The 21,890-nt window shown below is 42.2% G+C and overlaps 1 protein-coding gene across 4 annotated transcripts in view; it reads right to left on the reverse strand.

Moving 5' to 3' along the window:
- Positions 1-21,890, reverse strand: part of SLIT3 (slit guidance ligand 3) — a 543,690-nt gene that overhangs the window by 3,096 nt on the left and 518,704 nt on the right. For all 4 annotated transcript variants that reach the window (XM_075509986.1, XM_075509985.1, XM_075509988.1 and 1 more), the window contains 3 exons: positions 19,830-19,960; positions 3,570-3,724; positions 874-1,159 (listed from right to left, as the gene is read on the reverse strand). In XM_075509986.1, coding sequence (XP_075366101.1) covers positions 874-1,159; positions 3,570-3,724; positions 19,830-19,960 — 572 coding nt within the window. The remainder of the gene's footprint in view (positions 1-873; positions 1,160-3,569; positions 3,725-19,829; positions 19,961-21,890) is intronic.

Below are 21,890 nucleotides of genomic sequence, written 5' to 3' on the forward strand. Positions count from 1 at the left end.
ACTTTCCAGAATTAGACCCAGAAGCAAGTTTAAAATGGTACCTCTGCCAAGTTAAATTTCTGCCCTTAAAAGAGTGATTATTCACTGTGTTAATTTACCTGTCAAAAGTATGTGCTTGTGAAAAGCCCATTCCACAGATAGCGCAACCAAAGTAGCTTCTAAAACAAAAGTACTTCCATCTGCTTATGAAACAGCACTGAACTATGCAGTGCTGGTCTGCATTGGACTGTTTCCTTGTGTACTTGCCATAAGTAAGCTATTCATCCAGTGTTTCTGATGGAGATGTGGTTATTGAGCCTTTGAACTGTGAATGCTTTACACTCATGCTCCCTTTGCATGCAACTCCACGCTATCCTTTAAACTTGCACTTTAAAGGGGTGTTTCAGAGTGTAATATTTAAGTCAGGTATTTGGGAAATTTAAAACTGTTCACATTGGAGTGCATAATGGTCTTCAGGGAGTTAGTTTGAATACTGGGTCCAATGCTACTATGAGCATATCCCTAAAATGTGTACCTCCCGCTCACAGGTAGCTCTGCTCTGGATAAGTGCAGGCACTCACCACCTCAGAGGTAAGCCATACCCATTAACAGGAGTTTTCGTATTTTAATGTGTAGAGCCACAACTGAAAGTATGACCTGCAATGTTAACGCCTTACCTCCTCCAGGACAAAGAGCTCATTTGGAGAGTGAGCAACATCAGAACAAAAAGTGGATATTGAGAGTTGCCATGGATGCTGACTCACAACTGTCAATAATTTAACGTGGGAACCCAGCACCTCCGAAAATAGTCAGATGTGGTTTTACAAGATGAAATGTGAAATACGCATTAGCTGTAAAGCTTCCACCCTCCCATCAGCATTTGTTTGAGCTTACTTGTGGTTAAGACATGGGTCTCCAATTTCCTGGTCACACAGGGGGCCCGTCCAGCCTGGGTGACATTCACAAATCACACTTGTTTTCTCTAGGGACCGGCAAATACCATGCTTGCAGATGTTACAGGATTTGCAGCCAGGAAGGACTCCTAGTGACTGCTGTGGTAAATCCTTGAAATCCTGCAGCTCATTATTGATACGGACATCGTGAATACATCCATGAAAACCATTTGGTGTCTTATCTGCACCCTGGCGTAGTGAAGATAATCCAGTAGATGTTGGGATCCCTTCAGATAAAAACAAAAAGGGAAGGTTTAGTCACAGTCACATGATAGTACATAAATTATAATTGCTAATGTTTCTTTTGTTACAGCCCCTTATAATCTTTAAAGAATTAATTTGTATAGGACCTTTGTAAGGTAGCACAGTCTCATTGTCCTCATTCTGGAAATGGAAAGAAACAAAAATAAAATCACTTGCTGAAGCTTACGTAAGAAGTAGATGACAAAAAAAGAAAAAAACCCAGTTTTTTTGGCAGATGGCCATGTGTTCTTGTCCTTAGATAATGCTCCTTCTGTCTATAGTTTAATAGCAATTACCCTTCTGAAAGGTTTAAGAATGTCTTTACTTGCCAGAAGGATAGTAAAGGATACAGCAAGATAGGGATTACTAGATCACAGCGTTAAGACAGGGAGTGGTAAGAGTGCACCCCATCAAAACTAGTGCAGGAGAACGCTAGACACAGGGAACGGCACTTCAGGAGGCCAGGCCAAGTCTTTGTGGCGAGTAGCCTCCATCTTGTTCAAGTGCTTGGAAGAGTTCACATGCTCAGATGGCCAGCAGACTCTTTTGGATGTTGTGTTACACCCTCCCCACTGACATCCGTTTGAGCTGTATAGCTGCATTAGCATAGGCGAGTGCTTCCATTTTCAACTGCATAAGGCCTCTGAATTTGCGTCCATAAGTAACTCCACTGTTAAAGATGGTCTGAAAACAAAACCAGCATCTTTGTTTAACTGTGCATTAGGAGGAAAGTTGCTGGACCAGGTGATGTAGTTGGAGAGATGGACAAAATTGTGGGCACATGAAGGCTCAGGTCTGTCTTAAAGCTTAGTGTAGGTTTGGAACAATTGCTCTGGAGTAATTTAATCAATTACTTTAACTAAACAGTCTGAAGTGGAAGGGCAGCTGGCATCCATAGGAATGCTACATGCAGAGAGGTGGCACATGCAGAACAGTGAGGGTTTAGAAAGAAGCAATAAGGATTTTAATGGGCAATAAAAAAAGTCTCCACTGAGCCCATGGCTTCTGGTATCCCATAGTGCTTCATTCCAGGTCTCAGATTTGTCCTGGGAATGCATTTTTGTAGGTACCATTTGAGAATTAGTATTGATCCACAATGCTCATCCATTAACAAAACTTTTCCATGTGATTACTTCCCAAGTTCCCTGTGTATAAATTGCTGTGAGTTTGGTATCTTTTACACTGTGCTAGAAGGAGAAATTGTAATGGCCTCACCAGCGGATTATCTTTGATGCATAATGCTCTTTAATAGCCTGTGACATTCTTAATAGGAACCAATTATAAAGGTTCAGCTCTGTACAAAGCAAGATTAGCCAGTTTTTTGATTTACAAGGGCAATATTCAGGCTTCTTTTAGAAAAGTGTTATTAAGAGGAATTATTTACAAAAGGCTTGACCAGCACCAAGTGAAGTTGGTAAGAGTTTCTACTATTGGCTTCAATGATCTCGTTAGAAAAAGCCCAAAGACTTTCTGAGTCTATTATTGTTCTGCTGACTTTTGTATTTAGAATAGGCTGACTAAAAATTCAAGAACTGTGTCACCGAAAGGGAAAGATTTCAACATTCAGTGCAGAATAGAGCTGGGGGGGGGGGGTGTAGTGTGGTGTGTGTGTTTCTGGCAAAAACAAATCAATCAGGCAGAGCACAGCCTTCATTCTGTCTCCTATATTCAGACACCTAATCAGTGGGATACTCATTACTCTGGGCATCTGTTCCCCACCCCACTTGGCCACTCCTTCCCCCAAAATTCAGTACTGAATGGAAAAAAACTTCTTAACTGAAGTTTGGTTAATTCCAATATCTTTCTAATACTGAAGCTCTGGCTTCAGTTTCCAATGAGAAAACTATTAGCCAAGAAGTTCTTAGTCACCTTGTGTGTTAATACAGTTTGGAGTTTTAATCTTTTTTTTCCCCCAAAAATTTTTAGACCTCTATAAAATTTCCAGCAGAAATACAGCTCATTTGTGGTATATTTAAACCTACTGACTACTGATTTGCTTTTTTGCCATGACTGTTTGTGATACTTCCATTGTATTCTTCAACCACGACATCTTGGTGCCAGCCAGTTCTGAAAGCTTTAGAAATGGCAAAGTGATTGCTCTTGCCATAGCCGTATAACATATAACCTGCCTGTGCTGTGCTTGAGGGTAGCTTCCCTGGTCTGGTGTGCGAGCTTGTGCTGGCCGTGCAGTGGGGTGCTAGTTGACTATGGAGCATGAAGCAGAACAGCAGAGGTGTGGTTTTCAGGCTCTCTATTCAGGGAAGCAACCTCTGGCAGAGGGGAAAGTCAAACTGCTAGTTTCCCCCCCCTAGAGAGTCCCCTCCATAGGATGGAATATGATTTGCTTCTGAGAAGACCTGTTAAAATCTCAAAGTCCAGAGCAACTCACTATACCTCCAATGTAGAGGGGTGTGTTGAGGCTGACAGAAGACTGTTTCTGGAGTTTTCCTAGACTCTTGGGAGTCCCCTTGTCCACCACCAGGTTCAGAGTTTGATTCAGCATCACAAGTTCCACACTATGAAACTGCCCATCATTTACTGTTTCCACACTAAAAGAAAAAAAAAAAAGAATTAGAAGATGACATTAACAATGAACTGCCTCTGCTTCTGTGACATCCTATCTCACAGTATTACACCTTGCAAGGCACAGCTCCCATTCCATGCTCCTTTACAGTCACCGTGTTCTCAACATTTCCTCTAGCATGAGCCTCCAAGGTACAAATTTAAACATTGCTGATGCCTGTGGAGGCAGTACCTACACTTGAAAGGACAGCTAATCAGGATAGTAGCTACTGAAGCTGTGTTTCCCAGGGAAGAAAAGCAAGGGTGTAACTACATGATATATTGGCTTTGGTGGCAAAATTACTTAATATCCATCTTCTGTGCTCTCAGCCACAGCTTGCTGCCCCTCTGTCACACTGCTTGGTGCCCGTGTTGCAAGCCAGATCAGTGAAATGATTTCTTTTTGTATGGTTTTTGTATGGTTAGTTTAAACTCAAATTATTTCACAGGGGCAGGGAGGGACTGCAGTTTGGGGCAAGAGACAGCAGGGGCCTCTGAAACCAGCATTTCCTCACAGTAGAAGTATCTTGTAACTACATGCTGAGGCATAAAGACAGGCTGAGTTACTTAAAGCCAGAGAAGGAATTCAGGAGTTTTTGGCTTATAAATGACTGGGATACTTCGTTTAATACAATATAGTCCTACCTGAATGCAAGGAAAACTGACAAATTGCTACTCCTCTTTGAGAAACGTTTAGGTGTAGATTGAGGCTTGAGACTAAGACAGTAGGAATTTTGGGGGGGACAGGGAGCAGGTAGCCATCTGAACAGACAAGATATTAAAGGCACCGTGTATTTATTGCTCAGGTGTTTTGAACACTGAGTTTTCAAATGCATGTAGCCTGCAGTGAGTCAGGCTGATAACTTGATAACTCAACAGCTTGATAACTCAACAGCTCTTTGCAGTCTGCACCGCATGCAGTCTTCACCTTCATCTTCAGTTCAGTCTCCCAGAAATTAAAAGATGCAGTGGTACAATTCAATTTGCATAACACGATCATTTTTTATTTTGAGGGCAGCTTCAGCTCTCAAGCCTTTATGCTGCATGTTGAAGTTCTCTAAAACAACTGGATTGCTTCATACACTTCAAAAAGCAGGAAGGGGCAAGGGTGGGATTACCTGCTCTAGAGCAAAGAGGGTTTCAAATTAGGCTGGTAGTTATAGACGTGATGGGACTTTTCCACTGTTGTAGATGTAATTAAATGGTACAGCCTCTGTTCCGTACGCATGCAAACACCAGTGCACAATGAGAATCTAATAGCAGTAGTGGTTACAGCCGAAATTAGACTGTGGGCTATGTAAACTGCCCACATGCACAGTGTTGCCAACACATCTGAAGCTTGGCCTGCGAGCACCCTTATCCAAATTCCTCCTGGCAGGTTCGTTAGCTGGGTGGTGGTTCTGTTACATATGGATAAAGGCAGAAAACACCAACTATGGGATTTAGGCATCCTGAGATACTGCTTAGCCAACAATCTGGATTTGGGATGCTGCACAAGTGGTAAATACCATATTAAAATGTAAAAGGTTAGTTTTAAGAATGGATTTCTGCTCATTCAGATGGCCCATAAACTCAGCATCCTCTCTCAGTAAATTACAAAGTCATAGGTCAGATTCCTTTACAAAAGCTGCAATGTAGATGTCTCTGAGCTATTTACCCATTTGGGTAAATACTTAGAAGTAAAGAAAATTTTTTCTTTACTATCAGTGGATAGGAACAGGCACACTTAAGGAGTGACTCATCTCTAAGGATGAATCACCTTTTAGATGTGTCCACCTCTCAACCTAGATGACGTGCTGCCCATCTTTAGCACCCAGTTGTGCATAACTGATGTGTAAGGCCGTTGTATCATGGAAATAGGACCTCAACTTCAGAAACAAATTACATGACTTGGAAATTACCAGAATTCAGTTGTTCCTGAAAGAAGTTTCATTTTGATAGTGTTTTACAGTAGACTGACATAATCAATTATACATGAGCAATGTCAGGCAGAAAGTCAGCACTGCAGGCATTTCTGAGGATGTGCTTGTTTAAGAAGAGTGCACCGCTGTTTCAGAACTGAGCTAATGTGCCTCTACAGTGCTGCTGTGCCCACAGGTTTTTGGGATGAATCATGAACATGTATGCCTTTAAAAATTTACATAAGATTACACAGGTTATAAGATGACAGCAGCATATGAGCACATTTACTGTGTGGCTTTACATAAACATGAGGTAAGTTAGTTCTGCCACAGAACAGCTCCTGGGAAAGCTCTGCTGGCTGAACTGCTTGTGCTTGACCTGCAGGAAAGCGGCTGGGCTGTGCTTGCTGCCCATCCTCAGGATGGTGACAGAGCCCCAGGGAGCTAGGTCTCAAGAACCTGGAACTGATGGTACTGTCTGAAGGGTTTTTAAGAAAAAAAAAAAAAGGCTTGACATTGTACAAAAATCCAGATCCAGTTGATCCTGTAGACAGCCTGGCTCAAAATACAGCTATATCAGAGCCACTGCAAGGGCAGTAAGTTGCGTGGGCTGGGATAAGAGGCTGAGGACTTACGCTAGACTCATTGCCAAAGGTGATATAGTGCCTGCACCTCAGAAAAGCAAGCCTATCATCACTGTACCCAAGTCCGCTGTACTGGGGCCCACACCTCTAGCAGACTACTTTATGGATTGACAAGTCAATAAGTTTGAAAACAGCTGGTCCAAACTTTCTGTTTAGATATTTTTAAATTCTGCTAAGTATCTGCCACATTACAAGAAACAGCTGTGTTACGGCAATGCGCCGACTGGGTGATCCTTATGTGCTCCTTCCATATCTAACTGTTGTGTTGCAATGCTTAATTCATATGGGTAAAGTACTTAGACCTCCAGCTGAAAGGTGCAAGATAAATGGAGATGCATATTTGTAATCGTTAGTCTATGCAGAAGTGCCAGTGAAAGGAAGAAGTATAGCCAAAATCCATCGGCTCTGACAGCTGAGCACTGAGGGGGTGGGATGGATGGCTGTATGACAGGGAACCCTTCCCTGGTGGGATCAGTATCTGAAGCTAACGCATAAAACTACGTTGTTATCTGAAGAGGGCCAAGCTATGACCATTTGTCAGAGGACAACATTATCACGTCTGGCAGGGCTGGCTCTTCCCTGGGACAGGATTTCACAGGCATTAACCACCTACTCCTCCACAGTGTATGCTTCTTCCAGATTGTGCCTTGACTAACAGGCAAACAAAAGTCTGTGTGTCCTGGTGACGGAAGCAGCCACCCCACGTGGTGCTCACGCCTTTCAGCATACCCTGGGCTAGTATATTTGCTGGAAAGGGAGTGAGAGGTCCCTGTCTGTAGGTACACACGGATGAATATTACTCAGTTCTGACTCGTTCACTTTTTAACTCTGAATTTAAATAATCCATGCCCGGACTTTAAGAAACAAACTAACTTATAGCCATCACCCGACACTGCAGTTTTGTAAAGCAGATAAAGTCAAAACAGGCAAAGCACTCATTCGCTTTTTGAGAAGAAGCAAACACATGATAGAAAAGCTGAATGTGGACAGCCAGAATCGCAGAAAATCCCCAGCCAGGAGGTACTTGTGTTAAAGCACTTATTGCTGCTGCTGACAGAAAGGCGTGAAATGCTTTTGGATTTTGAGAGAGATGGAGACAACATTGGGGGAGAAACCAGTGGTGAGAGAAATGCCACATGAACTCCCCTCAGAGCCTCTTATGTACATAGCTGGGCCTTTAGGAGACTCAGCAATCGTCTGAGACAGTTGGAGACAGTGGCTTGGCTGGAGATGAAGGGAAGAAAGCCACAGACGCTGAACAGTGCATCACAACGCAGCTCGCAGCACAAACTTGCTGTGCTCGGCTTTTTTTCAAGGGGCCTCTTCCTGACCCAGCTCTCTGCAAGGGTTTTATTAAAATCTTAATTGGATTCTTATTGGGGATCAGGTGGTCTTACAGAGCTCTTCCTTCTGAAACGGCCTGCGGTACGTAAATACCTGCCTCGGAGCCAGGGATTTGTCGTGTTTCAGCAGCAACCCCGCGCTGCCGTGCGCGGTGCCAGCGGGCACGGGGCTGCGAGCTTGAAGCCCGCCCGGCTGCCAGGGGCAGCCATGCGGCGAACACGCGCCGGCGGCCGCGGCAGCAGCACCGCGCCGTAAGCGCCGCGGGCCTCGGCCAAGCCCCGCGCGGCGGCGGGGCCGGCGGCGGCGGCGGGCGGGCACCAGGGGGCGCCGGAGCTCCACAGAGGGGAGCGGGAGGCGCCGCCGCAGCGCCGCGAGGTCTGCGCCCGCCGCCCTGTCGGCCCCCGGCGCGGGGGAGTCCAGCGGCTTCCTGCGCAACCGAGCGCTGCACTCGCCGGCTGGCTGGGGTGCCGAGGCGGAGGAGCTTCTATAAGCTGGTACGGCAGGCTGTTTTGGCTCGCTGCTCAGAAGTTATTTACTGAAACAGGTCTCGCCATGTCACACACCTGACAGCCGCCGTGAGGTTACCCAACTCCTTCCTTTTCGCAAAGGTTTTCGTGCTGTATGGTTAAATCCAAATAGTATGTCTGAGCGAAGCAAGGGCGAGGGGAAAGGAACTGAAGGAAGAAGGGCTGCTAGATTTGAGCCAACTGCTTTTCTCAGGGGCACTAACAAACCAAGTCCTGGCTTTTGAGATTTTTCCAAGCTATTAAAAAAAAGACAGTCATGAATTCTTAGCCAACTTCCAACTGCAGTGTTTTGGGCCACCACCATTGGATATTATATAGTTTACAATATATTCTTGTTGAAAAAAGGGAGGAATTATGTTTGAAGTGTAAACATTTGAAGTGTAAGCAAGGATTTTCAGGAATGTAATAATTAAACTTGCTAAAACGTAAGCAGTAAAAGGAGCCAGTAGACCAGTTTTATATAACACAGAAGGATTCTTCAGGACCCAGGAATTACTCTTCATACTGCAATAAGCAGCCTGCTGAGGGCCCATCTCGTCAGACATTTCATAGACTGTACTCACAGTGCCTACAGGACCTTCACTTGAGTCTTATTACAAACTTGATGCTGAGAAACCATTTCAGTTCCCTTCCAAGTGTAATCGCTTCTCGTCCCTTAAAGCATGTATCTTGAGGAAAAGGAAGTCATGCACAGCCAAATGCTGAGGGTTGGCAGGAGGATTCCTCCAGATCAGCAGTGCAGTGAACAGATCCCAGTCAGAGCTGGCTGCCCCGGGAGCCACCTGGGTACTGAGGAGGAGTAGCTGCTGTCCTGCAGTGCCCTGCCTCCCAGCAAAGGGGACACACTTGCTGCTCCCCAACCAGCAGCACCCCTCACCTTTGTCTTCTCCATTACACTCATCTTTTCATAGCCCAGGTTGCATGTCTTGCACAATCCATGACATTGCTTTCATCAAGGTTGCCCTCACTGAGAGCTGGCCAGGGCATCTGATCAGATTTGGCCCAAAAAAAAAAGGGGAAAATACTGGGCATGTGAGGAGAGCCCCACTTCCAAAGCTAATGAGAAGGCCCCTGGGTCCAGCACCTTCTGTTCCCTCTGCCCAGGTGGGAAGCTCGGAGCTGCCCTCACAGGGAAGGGAGGCCACTAGAGAGGGCTCTACAAGAGAGTCATTAAAATGTCATATCACAGGGAGCTGGCCTCATCTGTCAGAGCAATTCCAGCAAGATGAGCCAACGGACCCATTGCACAGGGCACCACTGCACACAGGCCATGGCTACGGCCATGGCCTCTGCTGGGGGCTTAGACTCCAGAACACAAAGAACTGAAGGGAAAGGGATGTGTATTAAACATAAAACCCCAGGGAATATATGAAAGAACTGATTTCCACTCTCATTTTTGATCTATTTCTCTTCTCCCTCCTGTATTTTCTTTCCCCTCTACTCCAGCCCCAAGCACACACAGATGTTATAAATACTAACTCCCCTTGCTCTAATACCCATGAGAGATTTAGAGCTGAGCCACTGTAAATATGCCAGTGAACAGAAATGCATGAAAGGATTACAGCATTCAATTTGAACTTGTAAAATTTGGGCTTTGGGGTTAGTTTTTTTTTTACTGACATGTAATATACCTTTAGTGTAGACAGCAGAGAACAGCAGGGCGGAGAAGTCAAAAACAAAAATAGCTTTAAGTATCACAGCAAACCATGTCACTGAGGAAATGTATAACCATCAGTTATTCAAATGAGGACATCAATTCATTAGCTACAGTCTCCAGATTTTCCTGACCTCTGTCTTAATGGGGACATGCCTCATTTGAAGTGCAGAACAAAGCAAATGCAAGGATGGTAAGTGACTGGGGAGTTAAAGCCGTGGGGAACACTGAACTTAGATAATATTTGAAAACACTCGAAGTAGAAGGGAATAAGCAGAAATACATGTCCGAAACAGCTTAAGGAGTTTGCAACACATGGGAAGAGCAGGCACCAGAGAAGAGGTACCAAAATCAAGAAACACAAGGTGAGAGCTCCAGGGAACCGCATTGAGAAGTTAGCGATTTGGGAGCTGTGAAACTCATACTGTGCCAGGCTGGCTTCAGGTATCAGTGGTGATGGTTTTTCACCTTTCCAAGGTACAGTTATCTCCTGCTCTTAGTTCCAGTTATAATCAGTCCTTGGCCTAAAATAGATTTAAACTTCTCCATGGCAACAAAGGCAAAATCATAATTAGAGTAGTGTTTGTGCTACCTCTACAATAACACATCACTTCAAGCACTATCATCTTCAGAGGCCAAATAAAAAACACATGTTGAGAAAAAAATAGGAAAAATGCTAATGAAACACAAGGCTAGGGAAATAAGAGGTAAAAGAGAGATATTAAAGCACTCAAGTTCACTTTCAGCTCTAAAATACACTCTCTTTTGTTATGTTCAATCCTGTTTTACATGCCCTCCTAGGCTGAGAGCACTCAACAGTAAGATTTTTTTCCTTGATACCTCAATTTTTATTTGCTTGGTTTTATACCTTTTCTCCTACTTACAACTCTGTAGACCACCCAAATAAACCATCTTTCTCGTCTTGGTGTTTACAGCCCTTAAAGACTGGCAGCTGATTACCGTATCTCCCTTAATGATCGTTTGGCCAGGCTATGCATATCTAATTTCCAGTCATAATTCAATTCCTGCAGCACCCCTGCCAACAGTGAAAGTTATTGTATTACAGACCTTCTAAGGGAAAAGCAAGGACCTTTTTTATACCCCTGCAACATGCAATTAACACAATCCTGACCCTTTTCCCTGGCTTATTCATAAAAGGGTCAGACTCATGGCCAGGGTAAACACTCCTTGTTTGCAGTGAATTCTCAGTGTCCCTGACATGGGCAAGAGGTCTGACACCTTCCTCCAACTGCACTGTTGGGGAGAAGAAGCCTCCACTGGTGTCCTACACTATCACCATGTCTCTGCAGAGCTGAATGCTTCATTCTGCTAACTGAGAATTTGTTAAACCAAGCGTAATGGCAGTAAAAATAACTTGAATGAACTCTTCAAGTCCAAGGCCTCTCCTGAATGACAGATCACAGTGTCACTGCCTTCCCAACTTACTCCACCAGAACAAGTTTGCACATCACGGCACACAGTGTGTTGCGGTGCAATGAGCTATTGCATCTCAGTATCTTTACTGTAACATATATCATATAAAAGAACAAACCCAGTAAATGCAGAGTGTAAAAACAATCACATATAGATTCTGCAATGCTATTGGGAGTCATTAAATCATTTATCCTTAAAAAATGACACTGCAAACAGCACAGAGGAGGGCAGGCCCTGGCACAGCAGCAGGGCCAGTGACAGCACTGAGTGCCACATCCTCCCAAGCGAAGAGGCGGCACTGTATGTGTACAGTTGTGTGGCACACTCTGGGATGTGCAGCAGCACAGCCCCCCTGCTCTGCCTGGACTCGGAACAAACCAGGGTGCTTTTTAGTGCCGCTATCTAACACTATTGAAAACAGCTCTGCTGTTCAACTGGATATCAAATCTCAGGTTCTAATGAAGAAATCCATCAAGTGTCTTCACAAAATCATTTCATTAGGGGGAATACTTCACACCATCTATCCCCTTTTCAGCTCTGGAAAATACGAAGGTATCTGCCATTTAGCAGCAGGGACCAGGGCCACTACAGAATACAATTAAAAGTGCTTCCAATTAGAATGACAGAGAATGATGGCTGAAATTGGAGGCTAAGCCCCAAGAAAAAAAAAACTGTGTCTATTCAGAAACCTGATACATGGTCAGGAAATGAAATTGTTTCCACCTCATCTGTAGTGACATACCTTCAGTTGTATGCCTCTACTTCCACAAAAATAAACAAACTCCACTGCTATTTGACAACCAGAATAGCAGCTGCCATACCCACCTTTTCCAGCAGCACTGGGGCATGCTGGCAAATGCAGAGCTGTGGGTCACATTTCTATACTGGGAAGAAGCACTGAAATAATTGTGCTCAGAACCATGCTGCACCTCCGTGATCACTCTCAGTGCTAGTTCTGCATGCACTTCTTCTAACAGAGACTGTATCGATTGAATCCAGAGCCTGGTGCTTGGTATAAACAGGATATAAATCTATCATGGTACACACATGGTACACATCTAAACTTTGTGTTAGTCATCATGTTTACAAGAAATTTACAGGCAGAAAAAAGTAAACGTGTTCTATTAGCTTGCTACATTTTGTTGCAAGGCAAAACCCTCACAATTGAAGACATGAGCCAGTCATTAGTGCATAGGAAGTTTATAAAGTCATTTTGACTATGATTAGGTTTATTCCATCATTGTCTATTATGAGAATACTTCAACCTGCCTCTGATGTAATCAGTATTAACCAACTTTGGCAATATAATACTGGACTAACGACCTGTACTATAGCAAGAAAATACCTTTTAAAATATATTTGCACACCTTTCTCCTAGTTACCCACTGGAAACAGAGTTCAGCACAAGAGCGTGTTTCCAACATGCAGAAACCAAACTGACTGCTCAGAAGGTGGACTAAGATTGGCACTAATTTGTGAGGGCTTAGGAGTTGCCAGGACCACTGTCATGGTTTCACTGATGCTCTCACTAGAAGAAACAGTGAAGCCATGTTACGGACTGACTAATGACTAAATCAGGTTATCTGCTGGGGTGAAAGAAATAATTCTTATTTCACAATTATTTTTGGTTTGGCTGGGCAGTTTTAAGGCTTGAACTGAACTGGCTAAAACTCAACCCAGCTACTGACTTTAAAAAACAGGGGAAAACCTTCATTTATAATGTGGGTTTCTGCATTTTCAGCAGCAATTTTCTTTTGATGATAGAGCTATATTATTTTTAGTCATGGTCAAATCACTGTAGAGAACAACTTTTGGCTTCACCATTCATTTTTACATAAACCCAAGACTACTTTGAACATGAAAACCAGCAAGTACCTGCAAGGCACTGAGCTACTTCTAGAGCTCAGCAAGCTTCCAAGAGCAAACATCTTCCTTCTTGATGCTCTTGAAAATGCTTTTGAATGGTCAACACTCTCCACTGCAAAGTAAAATGTCATAACTGTGAAGGATTTGCTTTCCATCTTTAGGCGTAATCCTCTGAAGTGTCCAATACGGTCAGGAGAGAGAGGAGCTGCATGGGGCCAGTATGCTGTGAAGTTAGGCTCTAACTAGAGGCTGAACTCAGGGTATTTTGACACATTGGTTCATTTTGGGTGTGTTCCCCCCCTGACTTTTGTTTAGTTATGAACTATCCCTATGTCATCACCTCTCATTTCTTCTTGGGATTAATACTGGCATCTTGCTGACTTCATTACATTTTTATTATTACTCTGTGCTGAAAGAAATCAGCATTATAATGTTATTGTGCTAAAGTTATATATGTACATGTGTGTGCTGCAGTCCTCTGTTTTGCATAGCTCTTCCTAAAAGGCTGCTGATCAACAAAGCGACCGGCGGGGATGGACACAGCGTATCTGCTCCGGCTTCCCTCCTGTCCCCTTCAGCTGAGAGAGCGCTTCCAGGAGATACGGGTGGAGCCGTGCAGAAGACAGGTATGCAGTGACTAAAGTAACAAGGTACAGACCAGCTTATGGGTGTTTGTTGTAGAAAACAACATCAAATCAATTTGCTTAAAAAAATACACAGACTACTGACAATTTGCTTATATGTTGTCTATGCATTAAAGCCAGCACAGTCTCCTTAAAAGGGTGATTTGGGAGGAGTAGGACTGTCTCCTGCCACCTGTTTGAAATTGATTTGGGTCTGCAGCAGTATTCTGATTTTTTTTAAAAAACAGTGATAAAAGCAACAGTGATGGTGTAGATGGCCATGTTCCTAATCAAAAGGATACAAATAACATCTCTGCTTTGACTTCGAGTGGTCATAATGCAAGTTAATTCAAAGAATTAGTTAAAATGGCATGAAACCCTTTGTGGCAGAGGAGCAGCTACGGAGTTTATTCCCTTCACAGACTACGGCGTAAGCTCTCCAAAGTTCAGTGGTGAGTGCTGAGGGGAAGACAAAGCCAAGCATGCGCCTGCCTCAATCACGGGTCTTCGGTCAAGTCAGCAGCCCGTGCACACTGGCAGCACCCATGTGTACTGGTGCAGCCTGGCCTCTGTTGACAGGGCACATCTGAGTGAAACTTAGACTGATAGCCCCAGATTTTGAGCCCTGAAGAAGGGCTTGTAGTTTGACAAGAACTCACATACTTGTCTTTTTTGTCCCGTTCAAATACACCAGAGGCCTTTATAAAGGCAAAAAATAACTCATCTGTCCTTTTCCTTGGCTCATACAAGATGTATAAGTACATTCAAATTTTACAACTTTTACTGTGCAGGTCAGAGATTAATACTGGTTTCTTTCATTACATTTGATGCAAAATCCCTAAGGAGTACCTGAAAAAATAAGAGTGTGTGATAGAATAAAATGAGTTGCAAATATACAGAATTGTTAAGAGCTCAGTGATGTCTCATAGAAATCTCTGAAAAACAGTCTATTTAGAGACCATCCAGAAGTATCAAAAAGGAATCCCAGCAGGGACAGGCACAGCACAAGCTGCAGACTATGAAGGTATTAGGAAGGAAAGGACGAGTCATGCAGTGAGCACTGCAAAGAGATTTTTGGTAAAAACTGGGTTTGACAAGCTCTGATAATGATCCTAAGAATAATTAGTGCTTTCACTCCTCCAGCACATTCCTCCCTAGAAGGCAGTGAATTAATGGTGAAGCCTCCCAGGCTTTTTTGCAGATAAGCAATTGCAGCTAAAGAGAGGTGATTACACAAAAATCCCACCTCCTGTATCTTTGGAAGGTGTGGAAGTTCCTCCATCACCAAAGCAACTGTTCAACCTCAGCACCAGAAGCATGGAGAAGTCTATGAAATCTGAGGACCAAAATCCTTGAGTACCACCATATTAATTTCTTTGGAGCAGTATGGCCAGGGACCTGTTGTTGGACAACGAGTGCCAGTGGCCACGTGGGCTGCTCCCTGGGCTCCAGTGGCCATCGGCAGAGGCTGAGTGATGTGGAATGGCATGGGGAGTTTGCAGATGCTGCTCCACAGCCTGGAGGGAGAAGGGAGAAGGAACCTCACCCTCCGGAGACCCGCAGCACATTTCTGAAACACCTTTTCTATTTTTTGTGCATTTCTGTACTTTTTGTGCACAGAGAACCAGATTTAATTTGTCATCCCACAGTCATCCCATATGAGGCAGTTACAATATGAATTTAAGCTCCCTTATTTCAGGCCTTTTGCTTTAACCACAAGAACATCCATCTATGCTATGTAAGAATTAGCCAGACCATGAGAACTGCACGATACAATTTATAAGAAATATTTTTAATGATGTAGCATTTTTGAAAACAGATTATGCAAGGATACTTTTAAAAGGAATTATAATATAATTTGGGTGTAGGCTCTGCAGAAAGACAAATACAATTAATTCTTATGTTTTCCTAACTGCCTCCTTTTTCACTGCTGTCAGGAAGCCTGCATGAAAACATACGATTTTACACCAATGACATCTGCATCTTGCTCTTTACCAGATATGACGGTCCGTATGCAACATGGCAATCTGGGAACTCTGGAGGGAATTACATCATTAGTTTGTGTCAAATTTGTATTTTTCATTTCTATTAAGAAGGATTAATTTAGCATCCAAATCAATATGACTGTGTAGTAGCATAAAACCTATCAGAAAAAAAATTACAAGTAAGTTCTTATCTCTGGTTCAAGGAACAGAGGTAGGAAAAAAGACCGAAAGTAGGAGCTCTCCCTACAGAATACAGTTAAACAGATACCAGTTATCAATGGCTGAATGCTGAAACTACAGAATTACATGCTTTTTGTTAATTCAAACTTTTAACAACTGGAGCATGGTGGTAAATAAAAGCAGCACATTCCTCATCAGTTGGTATCTTTAAATTAAGGCAGGGTGTCTGTGTAAAAGATTTACTTTATTTCAGGAACTCACTGTTGGTTCAGTACTAAGTACTGTCATGACATGGAAGAGTAACTCTCACCAGTGCGGAAACCAGGAGGTCAATAAAGCACTCAGAAACAGATTTCTGTTCTCATTTGTGCATCTATAGAATAATTAAATAGAATAAAAGAAACAACAAATAGGAATCCTACTTCAAAAATGGACCTTCTTTAAGATGTTTACTTATGATGTCCAGGAAACAGTTATTCTGCAGCTTAGATGTGAGAAGTTCCAATAACAGACCAGTCAGCTTTTCTTTTAAAAGGGCGAGTTCAACCATTGCATATTCATGCATTAACTTGTATTTCTTTCTAACTTGATGACAATAGGTAGTCTTTTCCATTGGACCTTTGCTGACCTTTATCTGACTAGAATGGAAGAAAAGTCTTAATGTCAACTTTAACCTTTCTATCCAAACATACCATAGGAATGAATACATGTAAAGCAAATCTGAATGTACAGTGAGTTAATCTTTGGCTTTTCCAGACTAACTTTGTACTGCGGTTCTACTTAAATCTGCTCAAAGGAGCAACTAAGATACAGGAACAGGTCCACTCCAATAGCCAGAGACAACCTGCCTTCACAGAGCAGAGAAAATTAATTGCTCTTGCCCGGCATGCCTGCAATCCACTATTATGCCACACATCCCTACCCTCAAGCTCCTAGAATGGTTTTGCAAGTGAGGCCACCTGCAGAATACACTACAACAGTAAGTTCACAGCACACACACCACGTGTCTGGTACAAACTTTCACCCTGGCTGTATACTAAGGGGCCGGGGGAGAGTTTTGCAATGTAACACATTGCGTACTTCATCCTTCCAGCACCCTTCCGCTGAATACTACTGAAAACTACCACCAAGTATGCCTTACTCACTGCTGGCTTCCAAACCTGTCTGACGACAGGTTTTATCTTATCCCTACAGGGTATTACCTGTATTAGCCAACTACTTTGCTAATTTTACTGTTCTTAAGTACTATTAATAAATCTTGTCATGGAGACTCTGATGAAGAATTACAGATAAAGTGGCTTCCCAATGACTTCCCACATCCCATCATGGGAGTACCTGAAATAGCCAGCAAAACATCGCAGTTACAACACAAGACCAGGTCAGTTATAGATTTCCTGCAGCTGTAGCTGGCACAGTTCCCACCAGGCCATATTTTAAGGCCTACTCCTCTTTTGGCAGACTCTTCTGAGGAAAAACAAGAGCCAAAGCACTGCTCATCTATTCCGAGAAGTGGACCCCTTTGGAGGATAGCAGTGCCAGATATTGCCCGGGAAAATTAATCTAATAGTCTTTCAACAGAGCTTATCAAAGGCAAACAGTCCACTTTTGCTGAGATTGAGATTTAAATGAGGCATCTAAACAAGACAGCAAGGAGTACGCGATAGAGAAGGCAAACTGTTTTACCAATGGTGAGGCTAAGATTTGAATATTTCAGGTTGTCCTAGTAACCTTATTTTTAATGAAAAATGAAAAATTGGAGAAGTTGCAGAAAAGAGTTCCCCAAATTCTTGAGGTTTAGGTAAAATGCATCATACTGAATCAGCTATTCATTTCATCAAAATGCAAGTTAAGAGACAACGCAGTTAAAAGTACAGATAAACTCATGGGAGCCAGTACCAGGTATAAAAGGACTTTAATTTCCCTGGAGAAAGCCTCTAAAATATCCAGAAGGTATTAGCAACACAACTTAGAAATTATGGCCAGTGCATGAATAATGGAAATGATTGACCATTGTCCAAGCTACTAAAGGAAATGGGGGAATTTCAGTTTTTTGTTTTTTTCTGGTGCCAAGTTGGAAGTCATGTCTTAGCCAAACAGAGCTTACGCCTCAGCCCTAAGTCAAACAGGATATACAAGGAGGTCAAACCAGATCCACTCACAGCTTCTACCCTTAAATCCTATGACTGTAAGGAGAGAAGGAGGTTTCCTCCCCCTTTCTCAGCCCTTAAGGAAAACAAGTCTTTTAATCTATTTAGAGGCCCTTTTTGACATTCTTTAGCTGCAGTTTTTCTCAATCAACCTAATCTTTCCCATCAAGCTCCATGCTAATCCCATTTTGCTCCACTCCTTAAACTAATAAAAGATTAGAGTGACATTTCAGAAAGGGCATCGTATTAAGCAGCTTCTTTCCCATCTCAACAGATCACACAGTACAAAATGTAGTGAACAGGCCATTAATCTTATGGTAATGAGGTGTCAGTCTGAACGGAGACCTCCTCCTTGATCAATATGAAGGGCGCAGGAATAATGAGGACACTGCTGCTTGCCATCGCTGGCAACTTTGCCAGAAGGCAGCAGATCCATAAAGTGGTGTTGTGATGGTGGCAACAGCTCTTGTCACCACACCACTCTGCCCTTGACAACAGAGAGCAAGCATCCGCACCGATCCGTCACCCCCTGTGCTGCCCATGTTCTAATTAGTGGTGTAAAACTGTTTAAGAACTTCAGCTTTGCTCTAACATGAAATCAATTAGGATTAGCAGCCACACACAGAGAAATTTTTCACACCTATCCAGCTGGTGAAAATCACTAACAAACTACTTCCTTCATTCCTACAGTGGACAAGTCATTGCTCTTCCTGGTGACATCCCTGCATTGGTATTATGCAATTTGCTCTTATACAAAAAGAACTTCCTCATTTTCTTAAACAAGTCACCATTCCCCTTAAAGAAAGCTCTGCACAGCTACCATACTCCTGAAAGACTCAGGTTTTATCAAGTGCTGAGAAAACTTTCCAGAAAAAGTACAAGGCCCGTCCTGGCTAGTGATACTTGGTGGCATCCTTTCACTTGCTCTAATAGGATACCCTCCCTTAAAGAGCGAGGTGGGCTGGGAAATCCAGCTCTTCTGCATACACAATGCCATGAAACTGCACTGAACCCAAAAGGGCTCCATGTGGTCACAACTGCATGTTTACACAAAACAAACCAGGGCAACAAGGGTTAAAAATAATCAGAAGGGTGTTAACCCAGGGAGGGAGATGCTAAAGGAACAGTGGAAGACATGAGCAGCACACCTCTCATTCCCAGGGAAACACCTCTGTGCATGGGTTTCACTTTTACATTTGCTTTCCTTTCTTGTGACTAATGAATAAAACCTGTGGGTTTGGTATCCCCAAAAGTCAAGTGTCTGAAGGTCAAATTGCCCTACAATTTACCATTGTAATTTGTGCTTTTGCATGGATGGTGTAGTTTCTACTGATACAGGTAAGAGTTCTTCCAAAAATATTCACCCTGTAGAGGAATTCAGCCCTTTTCCTCCTATTTGATACAGTCTAATCCTGCAGTTGCACAGTCACTGTTCTGTCTTGGTGCAGTAAATTAATGTTAAATATCAACATCAAAGAAACTGATTATTTGGAACTATTTCAAGGACAACATTCACCAGAAACTAAATCTTGACAGTAGATGAGAAAACAACATTTTTCTGCAATCACAGTAGGACACAGTATCACTGGTATTGCCAATAAAGGCCAATTTTTAACCATGCAGCCTCTAGCTAAGTCTTTATTCTGATTTTCTTAACTAATTACATACCTAAAAGAGATACAGTGAAGTAAAATAAAAGGTTCTTCTCCCATGCACATTTCTTAGAAAAATCCAACCTCTCCATCTTTTTTGGAAATCAATTGTCTTGGTAAAACTTAGCTATTTACCTGTATACTGTGGTAGGTGGGGAATTCAGCGTGTCGTAGATGAGCCTCACGTGTCCTTGGTACAACTCCAGAGCCAAAGGATCATTGTCTCCTTTGTATAATAAGATGCCATTGTCCTTGTCCGTTGCTACCTGTGAAACATTAATAACCAGGTAAGGTTGCTTGAGAATGATTAAAAAAGGAATAAACCTATATAAAAATCAAACCGAAATCATATATGTAATTCAAATATGATTTAATAAATCATATATATGAGCAACAACAAGAGCAAGAGCCATGAGATACAAAAAGGTCTTGGTGACATTGAGTGGGCTCATACACAAAACAGGTCGGCCTCCCACTAAGGGATGGCTCCCTTGTTTCAAATGAGAACTAGTTTTCAGGAGGCGAAAGCTGCAATTTATTTGATCCCTGTCAATAAACTATGGCTGTATTTTTGGTGACACATGAATTTACTTCTCAGCTACCTCCCCAGCTTGAAGTGGAAGTTTAGAAAATCAACTCTGGCAGTAGGAGGAGTGTGTCATAATTACAAGCAAACAAATTTCAGCAGGTGCTGATCTGTTCACAGACTTTTTATGAACAAAAAGAAGGAGAGAAAGACCTGTGTCCACATCTAGTATAACCATGGGTTATTCACTCAGTCCAAGTTACTAGCAAGACATGCTGAATTCAAATGGGACATTTAGAGAGTCAGGAAGAATAGAGTAGCCCTCGTCCCTCTAGCTTTGATGTACATCAAGGAAAAAAAAAAATCTTGAACACTGAATCAAAAAACAAGGACTCCACTTTCCCAGTCTCCAGCTCTCAAATATCCCTACAGTACAAAAGAAAAGAAAAAGAAGAGATAAAATGGGATTTTTGGATACAACCTGCCTGTTATTTTCACGGAAATCTTCAGATTTCTTGCTTATTTTTTTATAATGGCTGTTAAATGCCAAAACTAAACAGTACATTTAAAATTTTGTTTGCATTAATATATATATATTTAAACACTGTTCTTTTGCCCTTAAAAGATTTTTTTTTCTTGAACACTTTTTAATAAGATTTCCTTTATCTGTTCTTAATAATCAATGCTGTATTCTAATTTTAATTCACTAGTGATTAATTACTGGATGCAAGAATAATATTCAGCCTGGGCAACAAGAAGTGAGAAAGTCATCTGCATGTGCTTTCTGTAATAATCAGTTTTATTCTGCAAGCTATGGCTGATGTAACATGTTTTGTACACTTAAGAAGACAATGTCCAGATTTTCAGCTTTGAAGTTGACCTATAATATTTGGAGCCTTTGGGAGCCATATTTCAGAGTGCCCATATTTTAGAATCTCTTTTGTGACGTTAAATAAAAGGGAATTTTAAAGAAAAATTGGGGTTTCAAGTATACATGAATCAGCTTCATTTTCATATGAACTGTATACTCAAGCTATTAAAGAAAAGCTAACTATTAACTATGGAATTTTCTCATTAGAATAAACTCTGCAGGAACCACCCTTAAAAACTCTATTTCTAACGTGGAAATTCGGTCCTTTTCCCATGTCTTGACATTGGTATTTTAATTACAACCAAACTCCATCAAGTAAGTCTAGAATATGATTTCCAACTGTGGAATACAATCTCTTCAAATTGAGAAAATAAATGCAATAAAATAAACATACAGGGATGATTTTTCTTCTCACATCTTTTGAAATGTTATGCCTCGTTTGCAGGATGAATCTAGCACGGAAATAGTCCAGATTAACAATCATTGGCCTAAGAAAGAGATGTGTCATGTCATACATGTGCTCCGCACATCTCTTCATCAGAAAATGTATAAAGCTAGAAATTATTCCCTCATTTACATTGGCATATTAGGGAAAAAAAAGATCAGTTTAATGCCTATTAGATTGTGAATGCAATTAACTTCCAAATCACTTAAATATCATATCGGACTAAGTATCCAAAATACCTTTGATCCACAACCACAAAGATAACAGTAGTGGCATGGCATCTTTAATATCTATTTTCCATTGCCTTCTGAGCCTTAGACCGCAAACCAAATATAGGTGTAACAACAGGACTGT

Source organism: Mycteria americana, chromosome 8 (assembly GCF_035582795.1).
Source record: "Mycteria americana isolate JAX WOST 10 ecotype Jacksonville Zoo and Gardens chromosome 8, USCA_MyAme_1.0, whole genome shotgun sequence".
NCBI classification, from domain to species: Eukaryota; Metazoa; Chordata; class Aves; order Ciconiiformes; family Ciconiidae; genus Mycteria; species Mycteria americana.